We start from the raw sequence: 22,780 nt of genomic DNA on the forward strand, positions 1-22,780 counted from the left end.
GGTATGCTGGAAATAGTGCCAAAAACTTCACAACTTCACATATTATTAGTAAATCTAAAAGTGGAAATTTTTATAGAAATTTCAGTAGCATAAAAGCCTACAAAATGAAATTTTAAGATCTGTATAAAATTTACACAACAACTCCCAAACGAAGGATAAAAACAATGCTCATCAGGCTCTCGAAAACAACATAGAATAGCTCGGAAACACCACAAAAACACTAATAATCTATCACAGAAGTATAATCATGAACAAATAAATATATTAAAATATATTTTAACATCTAAAAGTATGAAATACAGCAGCAACCCAAACTGATATGAAATACTCAATCGGAAACACCAAACTCTTACAAAAAACACACCCGAAAAACCACAAATCTGCACTGTTCAGCACAAAGGAAAACTCTGCATGAGCATGCACATGGAATGGTTTCAAACTCCCATCCTTAGCCTTCCTAAAAACCTGAAAACTCCCATTCTTGGGTCTCCTTCTCTATAGGTTTGGCAACCTCTGAAGAATAACAAAGAAATGAGCAAAATCCAAGTTCTGGAATCAGCCCAAAATGCCTCCAAACCCCTTAAAAGAGGGCATAACCCAAACTCACGTCCAAGAGAGGTTAATGAAACATATTTTAATAATAATTTTCATTTATTAGTCCAACGGTTTTCCAAATATTAACCCCCTTTTTCCGAAACTTCACCTTCTTGGGCCTGCCTACTTTGAAAAAAATTATTATTTTTAATTATTTGAAAAGGGACATGAAAAGTCCTCCCCTCCCAAATATTGCTTGTCCTAAAGCAATGGATGAACAATAAACCAATCAATCCACATGGATCCCAAATGTAGTCATGAACTATACTACTATCAATTAACATAGGCTCCTGCAATATCCTCTGCAATATAACCAAGAGGAATCCATAACCAAATTGACAATTATAGCTCAACCAAACTCCAAAATCACCACTACCACAGTCAGAAACCCACAAGATACAAACTCTTAGAACATTAGAACCCAATTAAAGTGGACAAATCAAACTGCCAACATAGTAAATACCATCAACGCATCCCACTAGCCTATATAGAATGTATAATCCAACTCTGCAACAATGGTGAATGCTCCCGAATGAAACTATACCAAGTATGGAGAATCCACACACTATACAACTCTTGCAGCCAATACAACTTTGCAAATCACCGGCCATTGTCTCATAACCATAAATCCAATGCACTGCTGATGGTGAAAAGACATTACAAGATAAATAGCAAGAAATAGAACCCAAACCAAATTTGCCATGAACAAGTGATACAACCCACTGTGACTGACCACCAGCTAAGTTAGGAGATGCCATAGCCAAAGGAGTAGAATCAATAACAACAACTACTGAAGTATCACTCCCAAACTCCTGCTCTAAGTCATGTATTATCAAGTTGTCAACTGCAGAACATATTGCCATGTTATGCCCATCACAACTCTCATCCCGAAGCGTCAAACCATCCCATAACTGATGACAAGAACTATGAACCAAAGTACATGTCTGTATCATCATCTCATCAACATGGTCATCAAAGGTAAATTGATGAGCATACCTCACAGTGTAATGCCAATAGAATGCACCAATCTCAATCAGTGGTTCAGACTGAAATCCAGATGTAACTAATTGCAATCGATCACTAACCAAGTTGGAACTGACTACTACCTCTGAAGACATCGCCAATGGAGTAGTATTACTAGCAGGAACCATGTCAACTATCAGCTCACCAACATCACACATGATCTTTGATACAACATCTCTAGTCTTCGTGCCATCACTACTAGAGTTCACCACCATGTTAGGCATACCACAACAATCTGCTGCAGCCCCCAACTCAACTAAACCTAACTCTAGTGGGGAAGAACTTGATATGCTAATGTTAGTATCAAGGATGGATGCATCCCCATCTCCACTAGCTTTGACAATCTCGACCATGGACATCCTCGGATCATCAGACACGACAACTTGTGACTATATAGAATCTAGTAAAGAATGTAGTTGCTCTAACTCCATGGTCACCTTAGCCAAATGAAACTGTGACTCCTTGAAAGCCAATTGTGTACTCTCAAGAATCTCAGAAGTCACCTCAAGCTGCTCAGTAAGCTCACTCACCTCATATTCCTTGGCCAACAATGCATCATATGCTGTACTGCCCCACTCCATAAGATAATCTCCGTCGGCTACCAACTGCATATAATCCTGTCTCAGAATCTAGATAGCCTCCCATAAGGAGTGGAACTCTGTCAAGGAAAGATAACTGCCTCTCTGCTCATCACTAGTAGGAGAACCCCATCCATAAACTGCTAACAATTGACGAGCAACATCAAAATGTTGGCAAGCGATAGAAATGTCTCACTCACTAACTCTCAATTGATTAAACACATGATGGCACTGGCTTAACTATCTCCTACAAACCTCCTCTGATGCACTGTCTAAAAGAGTATCCTCAAAGTTACTAGTCTCTAGAGTATTACCATCCATATCCTGTGAATCAACTCTAAAGCTCATATCAACATACAGAGTATCAAAAATTGTAGTACTGCTGTCCAACTCCTTTTCACCCAAGGAAACTAAGTCTTCAAAACTGCCCACTGCATCCTCCTAGATGTCATCAATGCCAATATGATCCTGGGACTCATCTGTACACACTGCCAAATATGAAATATTATCAACACATTCTAGAAAGTATGGTTGACTGGATATATGAACAAAGCCCAACATCAGTGTATAAAAACTAATACCAACATCGGACAAGCTGCTAGCACAAGAAAAGATAACACTGGGCAATTTGCTAATCAAATCCATGATAGCACCCAAATAAACACTGCTACCAAAAAGTGTTAAAGATCTCCAGTCAGCTGAATCCCAAATGCCAATATAACAATCTTGAGTCCATATCTGTAAACTAGAATCAGCTAGTAACTCAAGAAAAATCCTCACTTGAGTAATATGACCAATACCAACTAACTCCACATACCTATCATGATGAGATAATGAAGTCACAATACTGTCTTTGTTCACTTTCAGCTGGCTAGACAAATTGTGTGAAGTACTACCAGCCTCAACCTCATGTGACGAAGCATCTAACTGTGCCTGGTACTCTTTCTCAGCAAAGTCATGAATGCTCAATGTTTGCTCATCTCTACTAGGTATCTCACCATCATGCACAACAACACCCTCATAATCATCATCTGGACCCACTACGCTGTAGTCACTACCTGTTGTAACTATATCATCCTGAATACCTGTGATATCACCCTTTAACAACCTGTATACAATTGTCTCAATTTGAGTATCAAGTTGACCATTATATCAATCTACGTAATATCCTTTCTCACTACCTCCTGTGGCAGAGTAGAATCTGAGACCTCTACCTAGCTATAAGCTAGTTTCTCAAACTCCTCATGCAAGTTCTTGGTAATTATGTCACCTGCCCTATGAGAAAATCTACCAAATAGAAATTTGGTCAACTTATCCACCTTAGCTGGGTCAGACAACATGTCATTCATCATATGGTGGTGCTCAACCAACTATTCAGACATGTCATGGCTTATTTTCCTAAGTTTATCTTGAATGTCTAAATAACCATCCTTTCTACTGTTCTAACTCTGGATATCAATTGTCCAAGATCGTTTCCTCTGAGACTCTGTACTATACCTGTCCATTCTGGATAAAGTAGAGTGTAACCTCCATAGGTTATAACTTCTTCAAACACCAAGAAATAACATGCAAATGATTATAAGTAGCATGCAACCATAGATTTTGACATGCAGCTGATTAGAAGCAACATGAAACCACCAAATTCACCAAGAACTAACATGCAAATGATTAAAAGTAGCATGCAACCATAGATTTTGAAATGAAACTGATTAGAAGCAACATGCAACCACCAAATTCACCAAGAACTAACATGCAAATGATTAGAAGTAGCATGCAACCATAAATTTTGACATGCAAGATTTGGGTAGTTGTCAAAACTGACATGCAAACTTCTACAAACCCTCAGGCTAGCAAGATCATAGCTCTGATACCACTAAAATGTCACTTTTCTGATTTTATATGATATTTCAAGCCTCTAATTAGATCTTTAAGATCAAACAACCAATCTTTCAAAGATCCACCAATTTCTCAATAAACCCCAAATTGGGTATGCCGAAAATAGTACCAAAAACTTCACAGCTTCACATATTATTAGTAAATCTGAAAGTGGACATTTTTATAGAAATTTCAGTAGTATAACAGCCTAAAAAATGAAATTTTTAGATTTGTATAACATTTACACAACAACGCCCAAATGGAGGATAAAAACAATGCTCATTGGGCTCCCGAAAACAACATAGAATAGCCCGAAAACACCACAAAAACACTAATAATCTATCACAAAAGTATAATCATGACCAAATACATATATTCAGCTCTATTTTAACATCTGAAATTCTAAAATACAGCAGCAACCCAAACTGATATGAAATACTCAACCAAAAACACCAAACTCTTACAAAAAACACACCCGAAAAACCACAAATCTGCACTGTTCAGCACAAAGGCAAACTCTGCATGAGCATGCAAATGGAATGACTTAAAAATTCCATCCTTATCCTTCCTAGAAACCTAAAAACTCCCATTCTTGGGTCTCCTTCTCCACAGGTTTGGCAGCCTCTGAAGAATAACAAAGAAATGAGCAAAAATCAAGTTCTAGAATCAACCCAAAATGTCTCCAAACCCCTTAAAAGAGGGCATAAACCTAACTCACGTCCAAGAGAGGTTAATAAAAAATATTTTAATAATAATTTTCATTTATTAGTCCAACATTTTTCCAAAGATTAACCCCCTTTTTTCGAAACTTCACCTTCTTGGGCCTGCCTGCCTTGACAAAAATTATTATTTTTAATTATTTGAAAAGGGACATGACAGACATGCCCTTTTGAGGTTACATAGTATATGAACAACATGGATTTTCCTATGGTTTTATTAGCTTTAAATTTTACATATAGTCTTCTCTTTCATCTAGATGGTTGTCTTACTCCTCTGGCTATATGGTTAAAGTTTGAAGGATGTTTTGGCATGGTCAATAAGTTCATAGAATTTCATATTAAGGTAGAGTTGACTTCCTTGGTACCTAATTCTTTTTCCTCTATTAAGGACTTTTGGATGGAATTGAAACAACATTGATATTTACTACAAGGTTGTGGAAATAAAAAAACTAATCAAGAGTATATTTACCTAATTATGTCAAAGCTTCAAAGGAACTTTTAGATGCTCTCATCTAGTTTTCACTATACTATTAATTCTTTGGGTCCTAGATTTAGGATGCCCACAGTAGAGATTTTTTGTGATTAGATGGATAGATAGAAGGCCAAGCTTACATAGTTAGAATCTCTAGCAAGATCAAAGAGCTAAGCATTGGTTTCTTAGACATATAAAGGAAATAAAAAGAATAAATCAAAGCCCAAAATAGATTTAGGTAGTACTAAGATTCCCTCCAAAACACGTCCTAAATCAGATACAAAGAAATCTACTCCAAAACAAGGTAAATATTGTAAGTCTAGTGAGTCTTCCTCCAAGACTAAGAATTTCACAGGTGATCCTTGTATCTTTTGGGGTAAGGAAGTGTTAAGATTAAACCTTGGATAGAAATAAAAATTACATGCAAATATAAACAATATTAGAAAATAATAGATCACACAGAAAAGAACACAAGACACCAAGACTTAATGTGGTTCACCCAATCCCTGGGCTATGTCCACCAAACAACAAGTTTGATATTATTACGATCCAATGATTACAACTTGATTACAATCTATAATCCCTTACAGCTCAATATCACTACAAGAACCAAATTTTGCATCACTCACTATGAAACAATCCCTAACCCTAAACCCTTTTATACAAGTATTTTTGCCACTTTAGGGTTACAACATATTGACCATAAATTGATGAATATTAGCCCAAACTTTAGTGGTGAATCGGTGAATAGTACCAAAATTCTTTAAAGAATTTATGAAGTATGTATAGTACTTCCCTATTTAGTCACCACAAACAAACAAACTCCCACTTGGGGATTGACCAGACTCCATACTAGACAACAATCTCCCACTTGGAGATTGATCCTGTAGCTATGCTGCTACACCATGAGGCTCCCACTAGATCAAACCCCCCTGGACTCTGCTATTCTTGTATTCTTGTTCAGTCTAGAAGACCAACCAAAGATGGAGAGGAATTTAGCTTCTCCCTTGTCACTACCTTTGTAAACATATCCACTAGATTCTCATCTATATGTATCCTATCCAGTTTTAACTGTCCATCATCTAAAACTAACTGAATGAAATGGTACCGTAACTGAATGTGTTTAGTCTTTGAATTTAGAGCTAAATTATTTGCAAGATGAATGACACTCTGACTATCTATAAACAAATAATTATCCCTCTAAGGGTGTCCTAATTATCCCAAGAAGAACTAAAGCCATATCATCTCCTTGGCTACTTTTGTAGCAGCAATATACTCTACCTTTGTAGTGGATAAAGCATTAACCTTCTATAACCTAAAAACCCAGTTTACCACTGCCCCACCAATAGTAAATACATAACCTATAGTACTCCACTTGGTATCAATATCTCCTATCAAATCTAAGTCAACATAGCCCTGTAAGTTAGTAGTAGAGCCCCCAAAGTGCAAATACTTACTAGATGTTCCTCTCAAATATATGAGAATCCATTTTACTACATTCCAATGCTCAATTTCTGGATGACTCATATATCTGCTAATGACTCCCACTGCATGTGCAATATCTAGCCTTATACATACCATAACATACATCAAGCTTCCTATAGCTAAAGGATAGGGTACCTTAGACATCTTATCCTCCTCTTCTTGTGTCTTAGGACACATCTCCTTAGTCAACTTCAAATGACCAGGTAAAGGTGTGCTGACAGCTTTAGCATTCTCCATAGAGAAACATTACAACACCTTCTCAACATAATCAGCCTGAGATAGCATCAATTTACCATTCTTCCTATCTCTGCAAATCTTCATACCAAGGATTTGTGTTGCTACCCCCAAATCCTTCATAGCAAATGCATGTGCTAACTAGCATTTCAGCCCTGTAATGTGATTTGTGTTAGACTCAACTACAAGCATATAATCAACATATAAACATAAAATAATGTAGCTATCATCATCCAACCTCTTAAAATAAACACAATGATCTGAATGACACTTGCTATATCCATGCTCATGCATAAAACTATCAAATTTTAGATACCATTGCCAAGGTGCTTGCTTCAAGCCATATAAACTTTTCTTCAATCTGCACACTAAGTTCTCCTTACCTTTGACCTCAAATCCCCATGGCTATGCCATATATATCTCTTCATCCAAATCAGCATGAAGGAAGGATGTTTTAACATCAAGTTGCTCTAAATGCAAATCTTCAATAGCCACAAGACTTAAAACAGTATGGATAGAAGTCATTTTAGCAACAAGAGAAAATATCTCATCAAAATCAATGCCCTTTTTCTATGCAAATCCTTTTACAACTAACCTAGCTTTAAATCTTTTCTTACCTCCATCCTCTTCTTTTAACCTATAAACCCACTTATTTTGTAAAGCTCTTTTACCTGTAGGCAACTTTCATAGATCCCATGTCTTATTCTTTAGCAAAGAGTCTATTTCAATATCTTCCATTGTAGACTCCCATTGAATCTTAGTATCCACTTGCATAGCTTCATCATAATATTCAAGTTCAACAACATCTATTAATAAAATAGAATACAAAGAGGAAGAAAATATTTCTTAAGGTCTAATTTGCATTTTTGACCATCTAATATTCATTGGTGTGTGTGGTATTTGTTGTTGTGGTTGTTGCACATCATGAGGAATGGTTGAAACATCATCTTTTGGAGTATCATCCAACACTACATAATCATCTTCTTTCTTCTCATGTTGCTACAATAGATCTTTGTACAACACTTTCTCATTGGATATGACATCCTTGCTTCTTACAATTTTATGATTTTCAAAATTCCAAAGCCTATAACCAAATTCATTAATGCCATATCTAAAAAATACACATTTCTTTGACTTAGCTTCCAACTTGGTTCTATTTTTAGAATATAGATGAGCAAAAGCTTCACAACTGAAGGTCTTGAGAAAAGAATAACTCACCTTCTTACCAGTCCATGCTTCCTTTGGAATACCACAACCCAAAGGAGTAGAGGAACCTCTATTAATAAAATATACACTAGTATTGATAGCCTCTACCCACATGTGTAAGGGCAACCCAACATGCAACATCATGCTCCTTGCACGGTACATTATAGTCTTGTTCATGCATTTAGCCACTCCATTTTCCTATGGAGTCTTTGGAATAGTTTTCTATCTATGAATGCCATCAGTGGAGTAATAATATTCAAATTCATGACTACAATACTCACCACCATTATTAAATCTGAGACATTTTAATTTCTTACCAGTCTCATTTTCAACCAAGCATTTCTATTTCTTAAAAGTTTGAAATACTTCAAATTTCTATTTAAGGAGATAAACCCATACTCTTCTAGTTGCATCATCAATGAATGTAACATAATAATGAGAGCCACCAAGGGAAGATACTCGAGCTGGTCCCCGTACATTGGTATGCACAAGTTCTAATTTCTCCTTTCTATTTTCCTTCCCATTCTTCACAAAACTCACTCTCTTTTGTTTTCCATACACACAACTTTCTTAGAAATTCATATTAACACATTTCAAACCTAGTAAAACATTCTTTGAATGAAGTACTTTCATACCTTTTTTCACTCATGTGCCCAAGTCTATTGTGCCACAATGTTGTATTAGAATTTATAGTAGCTATTTGTTCTCCTTGCTCAACTGTAGCAATTTTTCCTGAACATTCATTTTTCTCTAAAATAATTAAAATAGAAGGAACAATATGACCTGTACAAAGATATAAGGTGCCTATTTTCACACCTATTGCTACTACTAGGGAACCTTTTGAAACCTTCCAATTTTTATCATTAAAAGTAACTACACAACCCTCATCACTGAGTTGCCGTATTGAAATTAAATTCCTACTTAGCCTTGGAACATGTCTTACCTCATGTAGTAGCCAATAATTCCCATTATACAACTTAATCTTAACTTTTTCCTTTCCAAAAATATGATAGGGTTCATTATCCCCCAAATAAACAAGCCCAAAATCCCCTTGGACATAATCAATGAAATAACCTCTATGAGGTGTAGCATGAAATGAAGCACCAGAATTTACAACCCATGAATCATCAACACTTTCTAAAGATAGAAGCAAAGCATCCTATTTTGATTGGTCACTTACCACATTTGCCTCCTTGTCTCCATCTATTTTATCTCCTTCATTTTCTTTCGAGTCCAAAAATATTTCTTTTTATGCCCTAGTTTCCCACAATACTAGTAGTTGTTTGGTCCTCTCGATTGAGACCTCTTCCCCTTTGACTTTCATCTTGATTCTCCACGATTTTTGGAATTACTTCCTCTCTCATTTTTTCTGCCTCAACTTTGTGCATTCAAAGAAATTATTGATTTAGACCCACCTAAGGATTTCTTATGAGTTTTCTCACTCAAAATAACACTGATCACATCATCATATTTTAGAGTACTAGATCTAGGAACATAATTACTCACAACCATTATCAAGCCATTCCACCTTTCAAGAAAAGAACATAAAATCAAGAGAGCCCTAATTTCTTCATCAAAGTTGATACCCATAGAAGATAAATAACTATTAATAATATTAAACTCATTTAAATGATCTACAACTGATCCACCTTCTTTCATTTTCATATTAACTAAATGCTTCATGAGAAATACCTTGTTTGAAGTGGAGGGCTTTTCATAGAATTTCACTAGGGTTTGCATCAACTCTTCTATTGTCTTATCTTTTGTAATATTAAATGTCACCAATGGTACTAGGCATAATTGAATGCTTCCAAGTGCCTTTCTATCCAAAAGATCTTAGTCGTCATTTGCCATAGATCCCTAATTCTTGGTTTTTCTTTCCAATGGCCTCCATAAATCCTTTTGATAGTCTTCCATTTGCATCTTCCATAACTAAAAGTTTTTCCTGTTAAACCTATCAACCCTTAGCTTACCCTTGTTTTCCAGCACTCCCACTCAACTGTGAGACTCCCACTCAACCATGAGACTTTCCTACATAGGATAACTGGAAAAAACAACCTCACTCTAATACCAATTGTTAGGATTAAACCTTAGACAGAAATAACAATTACATGCAAATATAAATAATATCAAAAAATAATAGATCACATACAAAAAAACACAAGACACCAAGATTTAACATGATTCACCCAATTCTTGGGCTACGTCCACCAAACAATAAGTCTAATATTATTACAATCCAATGATTACAACCTGATTACAATCCATGATCCCTTATAGCTCAATACCACTGCAAAAACCAATTTTCACATCACTCACTATGAAACAATCTCTAAACCTAAGCCCTTTTATACAAGTATTTTTTTTGCTTTAGGGTTACAAAATATTGGCCATAAATTGGTAGATATTAGCCCAAACTTTAGTGGTGAATCGGCGAATAGTACCCATTTTTAAAAAAAAATTTATGAAGTATGTACAGTACTTCCCTGATCAGTCACCACAAACTAACAATCTCCCACTTGGGGACTGATTATACTACACACTAGACAACATGAAGGGCATCTAGTTTCCAAGTGTTGGAAATGATTTGAGGATTTAGATGAAATCATGCAACAAAATAATATTTCTTCTTTAAATCCACTACCTCCTCCCACAAGGAAAGGAAATGCTCTTTTTGCATGAGTTTTGTCTTCCAATGCTACTCGGGTCATTGATTTGTGTACTTCGCACCATATGATAGACTTACTTGATTTGATTATTTCACTTGATTCTAGTGCCCTACAAATTTTTCATTGCGGATATGAAGAAGTTTCATATCCACAACATTCTCCAACTAGCAGATTGAGTTTCACCAACAACATTCAAGGTATTTTAATTTTCATGCATATTTATTTTCATGAAATTAAGTGGTGTTGTGAATACCCCTAATTTATTTTTTAGCTTCATAGATCCCTAGTCTAGGGTCTAAGTCTTTTTTAGGGTTTTTCCTAGTGTTTTTGCATAATTTGGGTCTCTGTCTGAAAACCTAGATGTCAGAAACCTTGTTTTGGAGAGAGAAAAATCAAAATTACAAGGTAAAGGGGCACACTAGCACACCTAGTGCACCTCATTGGGTGTGCTAGTGCACTGATCACTTAGGGAAAGCACTTCCCTCTTGGAAGTGTACAGCTATGCACCTATGCAGCTCCAAGAGGTGTGCTAAATCCTAGGCCTATAAAGCCTGGGACATCACCCCTCTCCTCATCATTTTTTCTTCCTCACTCTGTTCTCCCGCACCTATGCACTTCGCTAGGTGTACCACTTTTCTAGGTGCACCACTCTACTCAGTCCCCTTTCCATCACTTTCACACACAAGAAAAAATGTTAATTAACAAAAACAAAGGTGCTCACCATGCACACCTCCCAAGGTGTGCAAGGTGTGCACCTTTTTTTTTACAAAAATTAATAAAAAACTTAAAACCTCAAACCAAGAATCACCTAGTGAAAGGTGCAAAGGTGCGCACTTATCCAAGGTGCATAGGTGCACATTTGGCACACCTTTACTAAGGCCGAACATTCCTTGTGTAGATAAGGGTGCACTACGTGTGCTAAGTGTGCATCCCTATTTATACTTCTCCTTTCCTTATCACATCATAAGGGTGCACACCTAGCACACCCCACTAGGTGCACTAGATACACACCCTTGTTATTAAGAGTAAGAGTTGTGTTTAGATAAGGTGAACCTAGTGCACCTTAGAGGTGTGCAAGGTGCACCTTTTTTCTTGTCTTGTAGGGATAGAAATTAGGTTTTTTTTTTTTGTCTTTTTAACAATTTTTTAGGTTTTTAGGATTTTGGGTCATTTTTTGTCATAGTTAGGGTTTATGTAGGTTGAATTTTCTTCACTTCTAGACTCATGGATATTGATTTTGTACAAATTCAATGGCTTCCTCATCATCTTCCCTTGTTGTAAAGATGGCCCTGAAACTAGTAGCTTTCAAGTTTTAAGGTGTTCTAGAAAAATCATGCTTCTAGGATGAATATTTGGAGATCTAGGACACTGAACTCGACCATATTGATTGGAATGACTTCCTAGTTTTATGCAAAAAACCTATGAAGAGGTCTCTAATGATATCTTCACTTATCAGATTAAGGTTAGTCAATGCAATGTCACACTTAGTATCAGTACAATCTTCATAATTGATCATGGCATTGGAAAAGAACTATTTCTTAGAAGAAAGGGTCATGAAAAGTATAATTGGAGAGATCATCCTGAGACCTAAGAACATAGAAAAGGTATTCCATCTTCTAAGATAAAAATAGTATATCAAATTGACATATCATCAAGTAGAAAGACAACATAGAGAGGAAGCATATGAAATCATTCAATCTTCATATCTCATTGAGAAGACTCATCTTAGACATAAAGCAAGCAAAGTGGATATGAAAAAGGGTTATATGAAAGACATATCAGATATTCTATAGTACTTTTGAGTAGAGTTATGAGGTTATCAGCATCAGGACACCGAAATATATGGATGGTGCACTTCATTGAGACCATCATGATAGCAAAAATGCTAATTGATTGGGCTTCAATTCTTAGTGATAATTTGGATGAGCAACTAGTGGTAGTCAAGAACAATCAAAAGTTATATATGACATCCTATTTGGTGTATCTATTAGCTGCAAGAGCAACACACTATCTGAGATTGTTCAAAAAGGGCAACATGCAAGATGCAAATGCATGGCCTTATATAGTATACCCCCAGTTGGTGAAAAAAAAGCTTTCAATGCATAGTTAAAGAATACATAATAGTGAATGATGCCTTCATTATTGCAATCATCTAATTCATTGAAGGAGATTATGTGAAAAGGATGTCAGATGAGGTAGCAACAAAGATTACAAAAATCAATGCCTACTACATCCAATATAAGACATTAACTTATTTGAGGGTAGCAGGTATGACTGTTAATCCAAAGAAGCTCCCCAGGAATCCATGTGACATGATCATATTGCTGAAAATTGCATGACAACTCTTATCTACATATGAGAGAGTAAGGAAGAAACACAAGAAGACCTAGGTATGGCCTATCACTATAGGTCTGTTTAGTGTTGTCCAAAAATAGGATATTTTGGCTTTTGAGTCTGAGTGGGATCAATAGCCCTTGGATGAATATAACTTTTCTTGTCCCTATTTTGATAACTCTAGTAGAGTTCAATACTTGGTAGGCAAACAGTTCCAACATGAAGATGCCATAGAGGATCATTGGATGAATGTAGTGGACAACTACAAAATTTGTATAAGGGATTATTGTAGGATGACTCTCTATTTGGTAGGCAGTGCCTTGAAGATAAAGGTCCCTTTAAAGATAGTATAAAAAGATACTAAAGAGGTCCTAGATCCATTGTACAATAGAGATAAGATTTTTGATCTACCTATCATGAGTGTAGAGATTGATAAAGAGGAAAATTTAGATATTGATCATAGGGAAAGACACATCATCCAATTGACCAAGGATTGGATCAAAAGACCATTCAAGCTAGATCTAATTCGAAACTATAGTTTTCCAAGCTACAACCCACCTAGTCAAAGGTAGAGGTGCAAAAGTGATAGTGCCCACATTCACAACTAAGTCCCTAGTGAGGACAAAAATAGTGCACCAACTTGACAGAGAAGTTTGACTCTTTAGGGCTCAGAAGGGTAAAGGCAAGGGGAAAAGAACTTCAACCCAAAAAGCTAAGCCATAAGAAAGAAAAACTCAAGCTAGAGCACCAAGGGGTAGAAAATGTACAAGGGGCAGATAATGTAGAAGTCATGCAAACTCAGGATAATCCTCAAGTGCCACTGCCAGAACTAGAGAAAGGAGCTGAAATAGAAACACAAGAAATTTCCCTACCTACACAAGAGGCAGAAGCATCCCCATCTGCTCCTAAGAGAAGAAAGATCAAAACTCTAGTTAAAAGGAGACAAGAGGTAGTAAGAAAGGTTATTCCTTTTCCATTAGTTCTAGAAGTCATTCTAGAAGAGGAAGAGGAGGATGATAAAGATAAAGAAGATAACCTTCCCTTGAGTTAGAGGACTCATCTTTTTAGGGCTACAAAGTTAAAAAAAAGAAGAAGCTCCACTATTACACCACCATCAATTCCTACACAACTTATTTAGTCTACAACTTTTGAGGATGAGTTGCAACAATGGATTGTTAAGTAGAAGCATGAAGGGGCTGATGTCTTTCAAATGTTAGATTTTGATTTCATGTTGATAGGCACTAATTTGGTAGGTGATAAGTGATACTCTGACTAATCAACCTCTACAAGAGGATTGGAGTCAATTTCTGCCCCAACCGCAAGGACCCAAAATAGCTCCTCCATCACGAAATAAAGATTCATTTTGGGTGGATAAAGGTTTAGTTACTCCTCTCCCTTTGAGTAATAAAGAATAGGTGCAACCTAAACAAGAAGTAGAACCACGAAAAATACCCACTGATGAAGTATTAGAGGAAGGACAAATATGTGAGGAGCTTCAATAGACTTCCCATGACATAGAGGTGAGGACTATGGAATTAATAGATATAGAGATGCTCGATGTGGATCTCTAACAAAAGGAGAAGACTCTAGAGAGGAGTGATAAAGGAAAAGGCCTAACAAAATAAACTCCATCTTCTAAAGTAAAATATCTGATGGTAAATACTCTAAGATGGTTGAGGAAAGAAGTGATAATTATGAACAAAATGTAGTAGTATAGCATGAATGTTGATGCTATGGGGGAGCATTGTAGAACATTTTTATGATGTATTTATAAATGTGTTTGTCATTGATGAAAACATAGTGATAAGTTTGTAAAAGACTGACATAGCAGTAGACTATGATTTCTATATTGAGGACATTATATTACTTATTTGATGATGCATAGTTACCAGTGCATACTATTTTGTGTATTTGTTACATAGGAAAGTGTGCAAAACTTGAATTGACAGTGTGCAGAAGATATGATTGATTTATAGAGAATCATATAGAAATAGAGTATTAGGAAAGTAGTTCCTATTGCATGATTGCTACAATTGATTACAATTGTAGTGAAGAGTTGCACAATGAACTGGAGATAGTTTACTAACCATTGATGACATTAGAGAGTGTGCATGTATGAAAGTTGCACGTGTGAAAGTTTGTGTATTTCTATGAGCCAACAACGTTGATTAAAAGTGTATTTTATTTAATTAATATATGATAATGAAGTGTGAAGCTAACTCAAGGATTTATTATTGAGCATGATATAAAAGAAAGATGTTTCCCATGTTTTACATGACAAGTGAAAAAGTGAAGACTTGAAAATTAATAAGTAGTAGAGTAGAGTGACTTACTAATGCGTGTAAGTGACCTTAAGGGTTACTATTACTGATCACAAAGTTCGAGATCTAATTGCATGATCTGAAGGTGAAGGAGTCCAATGTACTAGATAGAGGAAGAAGTAAAAGCCTATTACACATCTATTAATCTAAAAGGAATAGTATCGAGGTCAATTGGATAGTGGATTTGTTGATGTAATTCGGAAGTTGTGTGGACAGTGGGTTCAACTACCTTCCACAACTCCTAATAGGGCTAGAATCTCCTAACAAGGATTCAAAGTCTCCTAACAGGGACTCTTGTACTAAATGTTGTAATTGACTCCTAATAGGGTCCATCCTTTAAGAAGGAATATTCATATTAGTACATCATTTTGTGGGCATCATTCCCACTGGGGTTTTCCCTCTAACTAAGGGTTTCCCTAGTCAACATATCTAGTGTAATTTCTTATGTGCATCTGTTTATGGTTGTTGTTTACTTTGAATGGTCAAGATTATTTAAGAGGTTAAATGTTTAAATTGTCATATAACTGATTCACAATTGCGACCCCCCCCCCCCCCTTCTTAGTTACATTGGTGGACTATATAGCCTCAGGCCCTTGAAGAGAAAGTTTAACAACTTTGGGAGATCCATGGTGAACATGTTCAGAAAGGAAAGTCTAAGATTCGATGGCACAAATTACAACATATGGAAGGATATAATGAAGACTCATCTTTTGTGCATGGGTCCAAGATATTATTTTGTAATCAGGGCACCTAAAAACATTGTGGAAGAAGACAATCTTGAAAGCTATACTAAGGAAAAAAGAGAAGTATTTATGTGCAACATAAGGGCAAGAGAAGAGATATTGTCAGCTCTACCTAAAAGTGAGTATAGTCAGGTAAAACAACTCAAAACATCTCATGAAATTTGGAAAACCTTAGAAGCTAATTATGAGGGTGATACACATGCAAAAAGAGTTAGATTATAAAATGTATATTTCACATTCCAAGATGCTAGAATGATGGAAGATGAATCTGTGAGAAGCTATATTGGTAGAATATCTGAGATTGTTGTAGGAATCACATCTCTTGGTGGAAAAAAAATCAAATGATGAAGTAATATGGAAGATCTTGAAAAGTCTGACACCACCTTACAAGACAATAACATGGATGATTTGAGTAATGTTACCTTGTACCAATTTCACCTAAGAAACATTGCTTGGTAAATTAGAAGTTGAAGAATTTGATCTGAAACAATTTGGAGAATTAGCAAAAGTTGAAACAACATTTAGTGCATTGAATATTAAACCCAGTCTAGCAAAGAACACAAAAATGCAAGGAGACATTGCTAGCAGTAGCAAGTCTATTGAGGAAAAGATCTAGGAAGAAGTGGATCTTCTTGTGGAAAGAGAAAAAGATGGTAAGAATATCATTAAATGTTGGACATGTAATGAATATGGTCATTATGCATCTAAGTGTCCTAAAAGAGAAAAAAAGTATAAAGGAAGATTCAAATCTAGAAGACCTAGAAATTGTTTATATGCTAATGAAGAAGAAGAGGAAGAAGAATCTGATCAAAACAAAAGTGAAGATGAAATAGGATTCATAGCTATAAAGGAGGATGATCTTGATAGAGAAATCAAAGAAGAAAGCACACTAATCTCACAAGTTGAAAGGAAAGTTGGATTAATGATAGTGATTGTTCACATCACATGACTAGTGATATGAGAAAATTTTTCAAATTCAAAAGCCATGATGGAGGAATTGTTAGAGTAGGGAATAATTTAGCCTATCACATTATAGGAATTGGATCTATCACTCTAGATGGTAAAACAAATACTGATGATGTTTATTTTGTTGATGGATTGAAACATAACTTGTTAAGCATTGGATAGCTTATGGACAAAGGTTACCAATTGTAGTTTGGTAATGACATGCATTAGTGTCATTTGTTTTCCACAATCCATTAGTAAAAACTGGTCGTACTTCTGGAATTTGATTGTGTTGTAAGTTTTTTGCATCAACGTTTCGGATCACACACAGTGATCCATCATCAGGATGAAGAGCAAGAGAAAAATAATAATAAGCAGCAGACTGGAGAAAACACAAAGATATAACAAGAGGAAGGAGAGGAGGTGGGGGGGGGGGGGAACACGTGGATTGAGGGGGAGATAAAGTAATAAAGAATAAATAAATGAATTAGAAAAATAAAAAATAAAAGAAAAAATAAAAATTAAATAGAATAAAAATAAAAATAAAAACAAACAATCAAATGATAAATAACAATGAAAGCGCTCACAAAATGAGAATAATAATAACACTAATTGAAAAAACAATAAAAATAGAAATAAAAAATGAACGTAAAACCAAAATAGACCAAATAACAATAAGTATGAACTAAGAATGAGAAACAAAATATTTTTAAAAAGGGGGGTCAACAAGGAAAAATTAAAAATAAAAATAAAAATAAAAAATAAAAAATAAAAGTAAAAAATAAAAATAAAAAAGAACCACGGGGACCACCAACAAGTAAGAGGGAACAAAGGAACCAAAGATGGGAGCGTCCTAAAGATACCGACAACACAGCGAAAGGAAGGAGAAAAGAAGAAAAGGAAGAGAGCAATCACCAACCTCAAGCAGGCCACCAACTAGGGAGAAACTAGGAGCAAGGAGGCGAGGGGAGACCGACGGGCTCAGAACACCAAAGGATCAAGTTCGTTGGTCTTGAGTCAGCAAAGGAATCCACGAAGGGTTTAAGGTCCACCCATCATCTCTGTTGAGGTTGACAGGGTGACTGTTGATAATTATAGCTTCTTTGAGCTTCCTTTTGAAATAGTTGTCCTCCTTGGATACGATTTGGGCATCTTCTAAACAAATGTGGTGCTTAGTGGCTAACGAGTGCTCCGCTAAAGCAGACTGATGAACCCTGTCGTGTTTAATGTCGGCACTATGCTCCTTGATTCTAGTGCTGAAAGAGCGACCAATTTCACCAATATACGGTATCCCGCAAGAGCAAGAAACTTTGTAGACTCCTGATGCTGAAAAAACATCTCTGGAATCTTTGAGAGCGGGGGTGCGATTCTTGAGCCTAAACCAAGGTTTGAAGGCCACGCGAAGGCCTTTTCTGCTCAGAATCTTGGCCAGCTTCTGGGAGACCCCATCTATAAAGGGAAGCGACACAAAAGCGGGAGGCGGAGAGGGGTTGGGTCGGGGAGCAGAGAGGGAAAGAAAGAAAGAGCGAGCACGGACAAAGGCCCTAGAGATTTGTTTGTGGGAGTACCCATTTAATCTAAAGACTTGGCGGAGGTGGGTCAACTCCGAATTTAAGTGGTCATCATCACAAATCCTGAGGGCTCTTAAGGCTAAGGTTTTAAGCGTGCCAACTTTTTGACTCGGATGGTGGTGAGAAGAAGCATGAAGGTACAGATCGGTGTGCGTGGCCTTCCGAAACACTCGACGTCCCAGAGAGCCATCTGGTTTCTTAGTGAGTAAAATATCAAGGAAGGGTAATTGATTGTTGGATTCAAGCTCTTTGGTAAAAGCAATGCTAGGAGAGATGTTGTTAAGATGAATGTGAAACTCTTCTAGTTTATCGATACCATGGGGCCAGCAAACATTGGTATCGTCAACGTATCGCTTCCACCATTTAGGCTTGAGGGGGAAAGAGTGGAGGGCCAGCTCTTCAAAGTGTTCCATATAAAGGTTAGCAATAACCGAGGAGAGTGGGGAGCCCATTGCGACCCCATCTACTTGTTCAAAGATAGTCCCTTGGAAGGAGAAGAAGGTGGACCTTAAACAAAGATCAACCAGATTAGCGATCTCCACATTAGTTTTCCTTTCCACAATACCAACGACGTCCGGAATAGGAACCTTCGTGAAGAGGGAGACCACATCAAAGCTAACCAAGATGTCATCCTCATCAAGTTTGGACTCTTTGATGAAGCTAACAAAGTCGGAGGAATCCTTGATGAAGGAGTTGGAATGGCCAAGAAGCGGAGAGATAAGCTTGGTAAGATGGGCGGCAAGATGGTAAGTGGGAGAACCTCTGGTGTCCACGATGGGTCTAAGGGGAATGCCAGCTTTGTGAATCTTGGGGACACCATAGATGCGAGGGGTTAACTCTTTGGACGGAAAAAGCCTCTTCTTAGTGGCATCATCAAAAGAAGAGGAGGAAATGGCCTTCCTGACATTCTTGGAAATCTTAGAGCACGGGTTGAAAGAGAGGGGTTTGTAGCTGCAAGAATCAGAGAGAAGGTCTGTCATTTTTGCAAGGTAGTCGTGCCTGTTCATAATGACAGTAGCATTGCCTTTGTCCGCTTTGACAAGTATAACATCGTTATTTTTCAAAAAATTGTTGAAGGCCGTGGATTCTCTCTTAGAGGTGTTACACTTAGGAGGTTTAGCATGTCTAAGTGTAACCGCACAGTCCTGCCGAATTTCATCAGCAACTTCATGGGGGAGCGAACGGATGGCACTCTCAATCTCCACTAAGAAATCCACACGCGGAACCTCAAGGGGGGCAAGAGCAAAATTGAGGCCACGCTTGACAAAATTAAAAGTCAGCGGGTCTAGAAAAGCACTGGAAAGATTAACCACCAATTTGTTCTCCCAATCAGAAATGGTGGGAGAACAAATTGGTGGTTAATCTTTCCAGTGCTTTTCTAGACCCGCTGACTTTTAATTTTGTCAAGCGTGGCCTCAATTTTGCTCTTGCCCCCCTTGAGGTTCCGCGTGTGGATTTCTTAGTGGAGATTGAGAGTGCCATCCGTTCGCTCCCCCATGAAGTTGCTGATGAAATTCTGATTGGGAGAACAAATTGGTGGTTAATCTTTCCAGTGCTTTTCTAGACCCGCTGACTTTTAATTTTGTCAAGCGTGGCCTCAATTTTGCTCTTGCCCCCCTTGAGGTTCCGCGTGTGGATTTCTTAGTGGAGATTGAGAGTGCCATCCGTTCGCTCCCCCATGAAGTTGGGAGAACAAATTGGTGGTTAATCTTTCCAATGCTTTTCTAGACCCGCTGACTTTTAATTTTGTCAAGCGTGGCCTCAATTTTGCTCTTGCCCCCCTTGAGGTTCCGCGTGTGGATTTCTTAGTGGAGATTGAGAGTGCCATCCGTTCGCTCCCCCATGAAGTTGCTGATGAAATTCGGCAGGACTGTACGGTTACACTTAGACATGCTAAACCTCCTAAGTGTAACACCTCTAAGAGAGAATCCACGGCCTTCAACAATTTTTTGAAAAATAACGATGTTATACTTGTCAAAGCGGACAAAGGCAATGCTACTGTCATTATGAACAGGCACGACTACCTTGCAAAAATGACAGACCTTCTCTCTGATTCTTGCAGCTACAAACCCCTCTCTTTCAACCCGTGCTCTAAGATTTCCAAGAATGTCAGGAAGGCCATTTCCTCCTCTTCTTTTGATGATGCCACTAAGAAGAGGCTTTTTCCGTCCAAAGAGTTAACCCCTCGCATCTATGGTGTCCCCAAGATTCACAAAGCTGGCATTCCCCTTAGACCCATCGTGGACACCAGAGGTTCTCCCACTTACCATCTTGCCGCCCATCTTACCAAGCTTATCTCTCTGCTTCTTGTCCATTCCAACTCCTTCATCAAGGATTCCTCCGACTTTGTTAGCTTCATCAAAGAGTCCAAACTTGATGAGGATGACATCTTGGTTAGCTTTGATGTGGTCTCCCTCTTCACGAAGGTTCCTATTCCGGACGTCGTTGGTATTGTGGAAAGGAAAACTAATGTGGAGATCGCTAATCTGGTTGATCTTTGTTTAAGGTCCACCTTCTTCTCCTTCCAAGGGACTATCTTTGAACAAGTAGATGGGGTCGCAATGGGCTCCCCACTCTCCCCGGTTATTGCTAACCTTTATATGGAACACTTTGAAGAGCTGGCCCTCCACTCTTTCCCCCTCAAGCCTAAATGGTGGAAGCGATACGTTGACGATACCAATGTTTGCTGGCCCCATGGTATCGATAAACTAGAAGAGTTTCACATTCATCTTAACAACATCTCTCCTAGCATTGCTTTTACCAAAGAGCTTGAATCCAACAATCAATTACCCTTCCTTGATATTTTACTCACTAAGAAACCAGATGGCTCTCTGGGACGTCGAGTGTTTCGGAAGGCCACGCACACCGATCTGTACCTTCATGCTTCTTCTCACCACCATCCGAGTCAAAAAGTTGGCACGCTTAAAACCTTAGCCTTAAGAGCCCTCAGGATTTGTGATGATGACCACTTAAATTCGGAGTTGACCCACCTCCGCCAAGTCTTTAGATTAAATGGGTACTCCCACAAACAAATCTCTAGGGCCTTTGTCCGTGCTCGCTCTTTCTTTCTTTCCCTCTCTGCTCCCCGACCCAACCCCTCTCCGCCTCCCGCTTTTGTGTCGCTTCCCTTTATAGATGGGGTCTCCCAGAAGCTGGCCAAGATTCTGAGCAGAAAAGGCCTTCGCGTGGCCTTCAAACCTTGGTTTAGGCTCAAGAATCGCACCCCCGCTCTCAAAGATTCCAGAGATGTTTTTTCAGCATCAGGAGTCTACAAAGTTTCTTGCTCTTGCGGGATACCGTATATTGGTGAAACTGGTCGCTCTTTCAGCACTAGAATCAAGGAGCATAGTGCCGACATTAAACACGACAGGGTTCATCAGTCTGCTTTAGCGGAGCACTCGTCAGCCACTAAGCACCACATTTGTTTAGAAGATGCCCAAATCGTATCCAAGGAGGACAACTATTTCAAAAGGAAGCTCAAAGAAGCTATAATTATCAACAGTCACCCTGTCAACCTCAACAGAGATGATGGGTGGACCTTAAACCCTTCGTGGATTCCTTTGCTGACTCAAGACCAACGAACTTGATCCTTTGGTGTTCTGAGCCCGTCGGTCTCCCCTCGCCTCCTTGCTCCTAGTTTCTCCCTAGTTGGTGGCCTGCTTGAGGTTGGTGATTGCTCTCTTCCTTTTCTTCTTTTCTCCTTCCTTTCGCTGTGTTGTCGGTATCTTTAGGACGCTCCCATCTTTGGTTCCTTTGTTCCCTCTTACTTGTTGGTGGTCCCCGTGGTTCTTTTTTATTTTTATTTTTTACTTTTATTTTTTATTTTTTATTTTTATTTTTATTTTTAATTTTTCCTTGTTGACCCCCCTTTTTAAAAATATTTTGTTTCTCATTCTTAGTTCATTCTTATTGTTATTTGGTCTATTTTGGTTTTACGTTCATTTTTTATTTCTATTTTTATTGTTTTTTCAATTAGTGTTATTATTATTCTCATTTTGTGAGCGCTTTCAT

At 37.6% G+C, this 22,780-nt stretch overlaps 2 protein-coding genes across 2 annotated transcripts; one reads left to right on the forward strand and one right to left on the reverse strand.

The window, feature by feature from the left end:
* Positions 1-18,195: 18,195 nt before the first annotated feature.
* Positions 18,196-20,433, reverse strand: LOC149565552 (uncharacterized). Its single transcript, XM_089816343.1, has 2 exons — positions 20,201-20,433; positions 18,196-20,065 (listed from the first exon to the last, which is right to left on the reverse strand). The coding sequence occupies exons 1-2, from the start codon at positions 20,431-20,433 to the stop codon at positions 18,196-18,198; spliced, it is 2,103 nt and encodes a 700-aa protein (XP_089672469.1).
* Positions 20,434-20,775: 342 nt separating this feature from the next.
* On the forward strand, positions 20,776-22,356 carry LOC149565553 (uncharacterized). The gene has a single exon (XM_089816344.1). The coding sequence runs from the start codon at positions 20,776-20,778 to the stop codon at positions 22,354-22,356; it is 1,581 nt and encodes a 526-aa protein (XP_089672470.1).
* Positions 22,357-22,780: the final 424 nt, after the last annotated feature.

This window comes from Cupressus sempervirens, chromosome 3 (genome assembly GCF_028749045.1).
Source record: "Cupressus sempervirens isolate cs-2001-9-10 chromosome 3, ASM2874904v1, whole genome shotgun sequence".
NCBI lineage: Eukaryota > Viridiplantae > Streptophyta > Pinopsida > Cupressales > Cupressaceae > Cupressus > Cupressus sempervirens.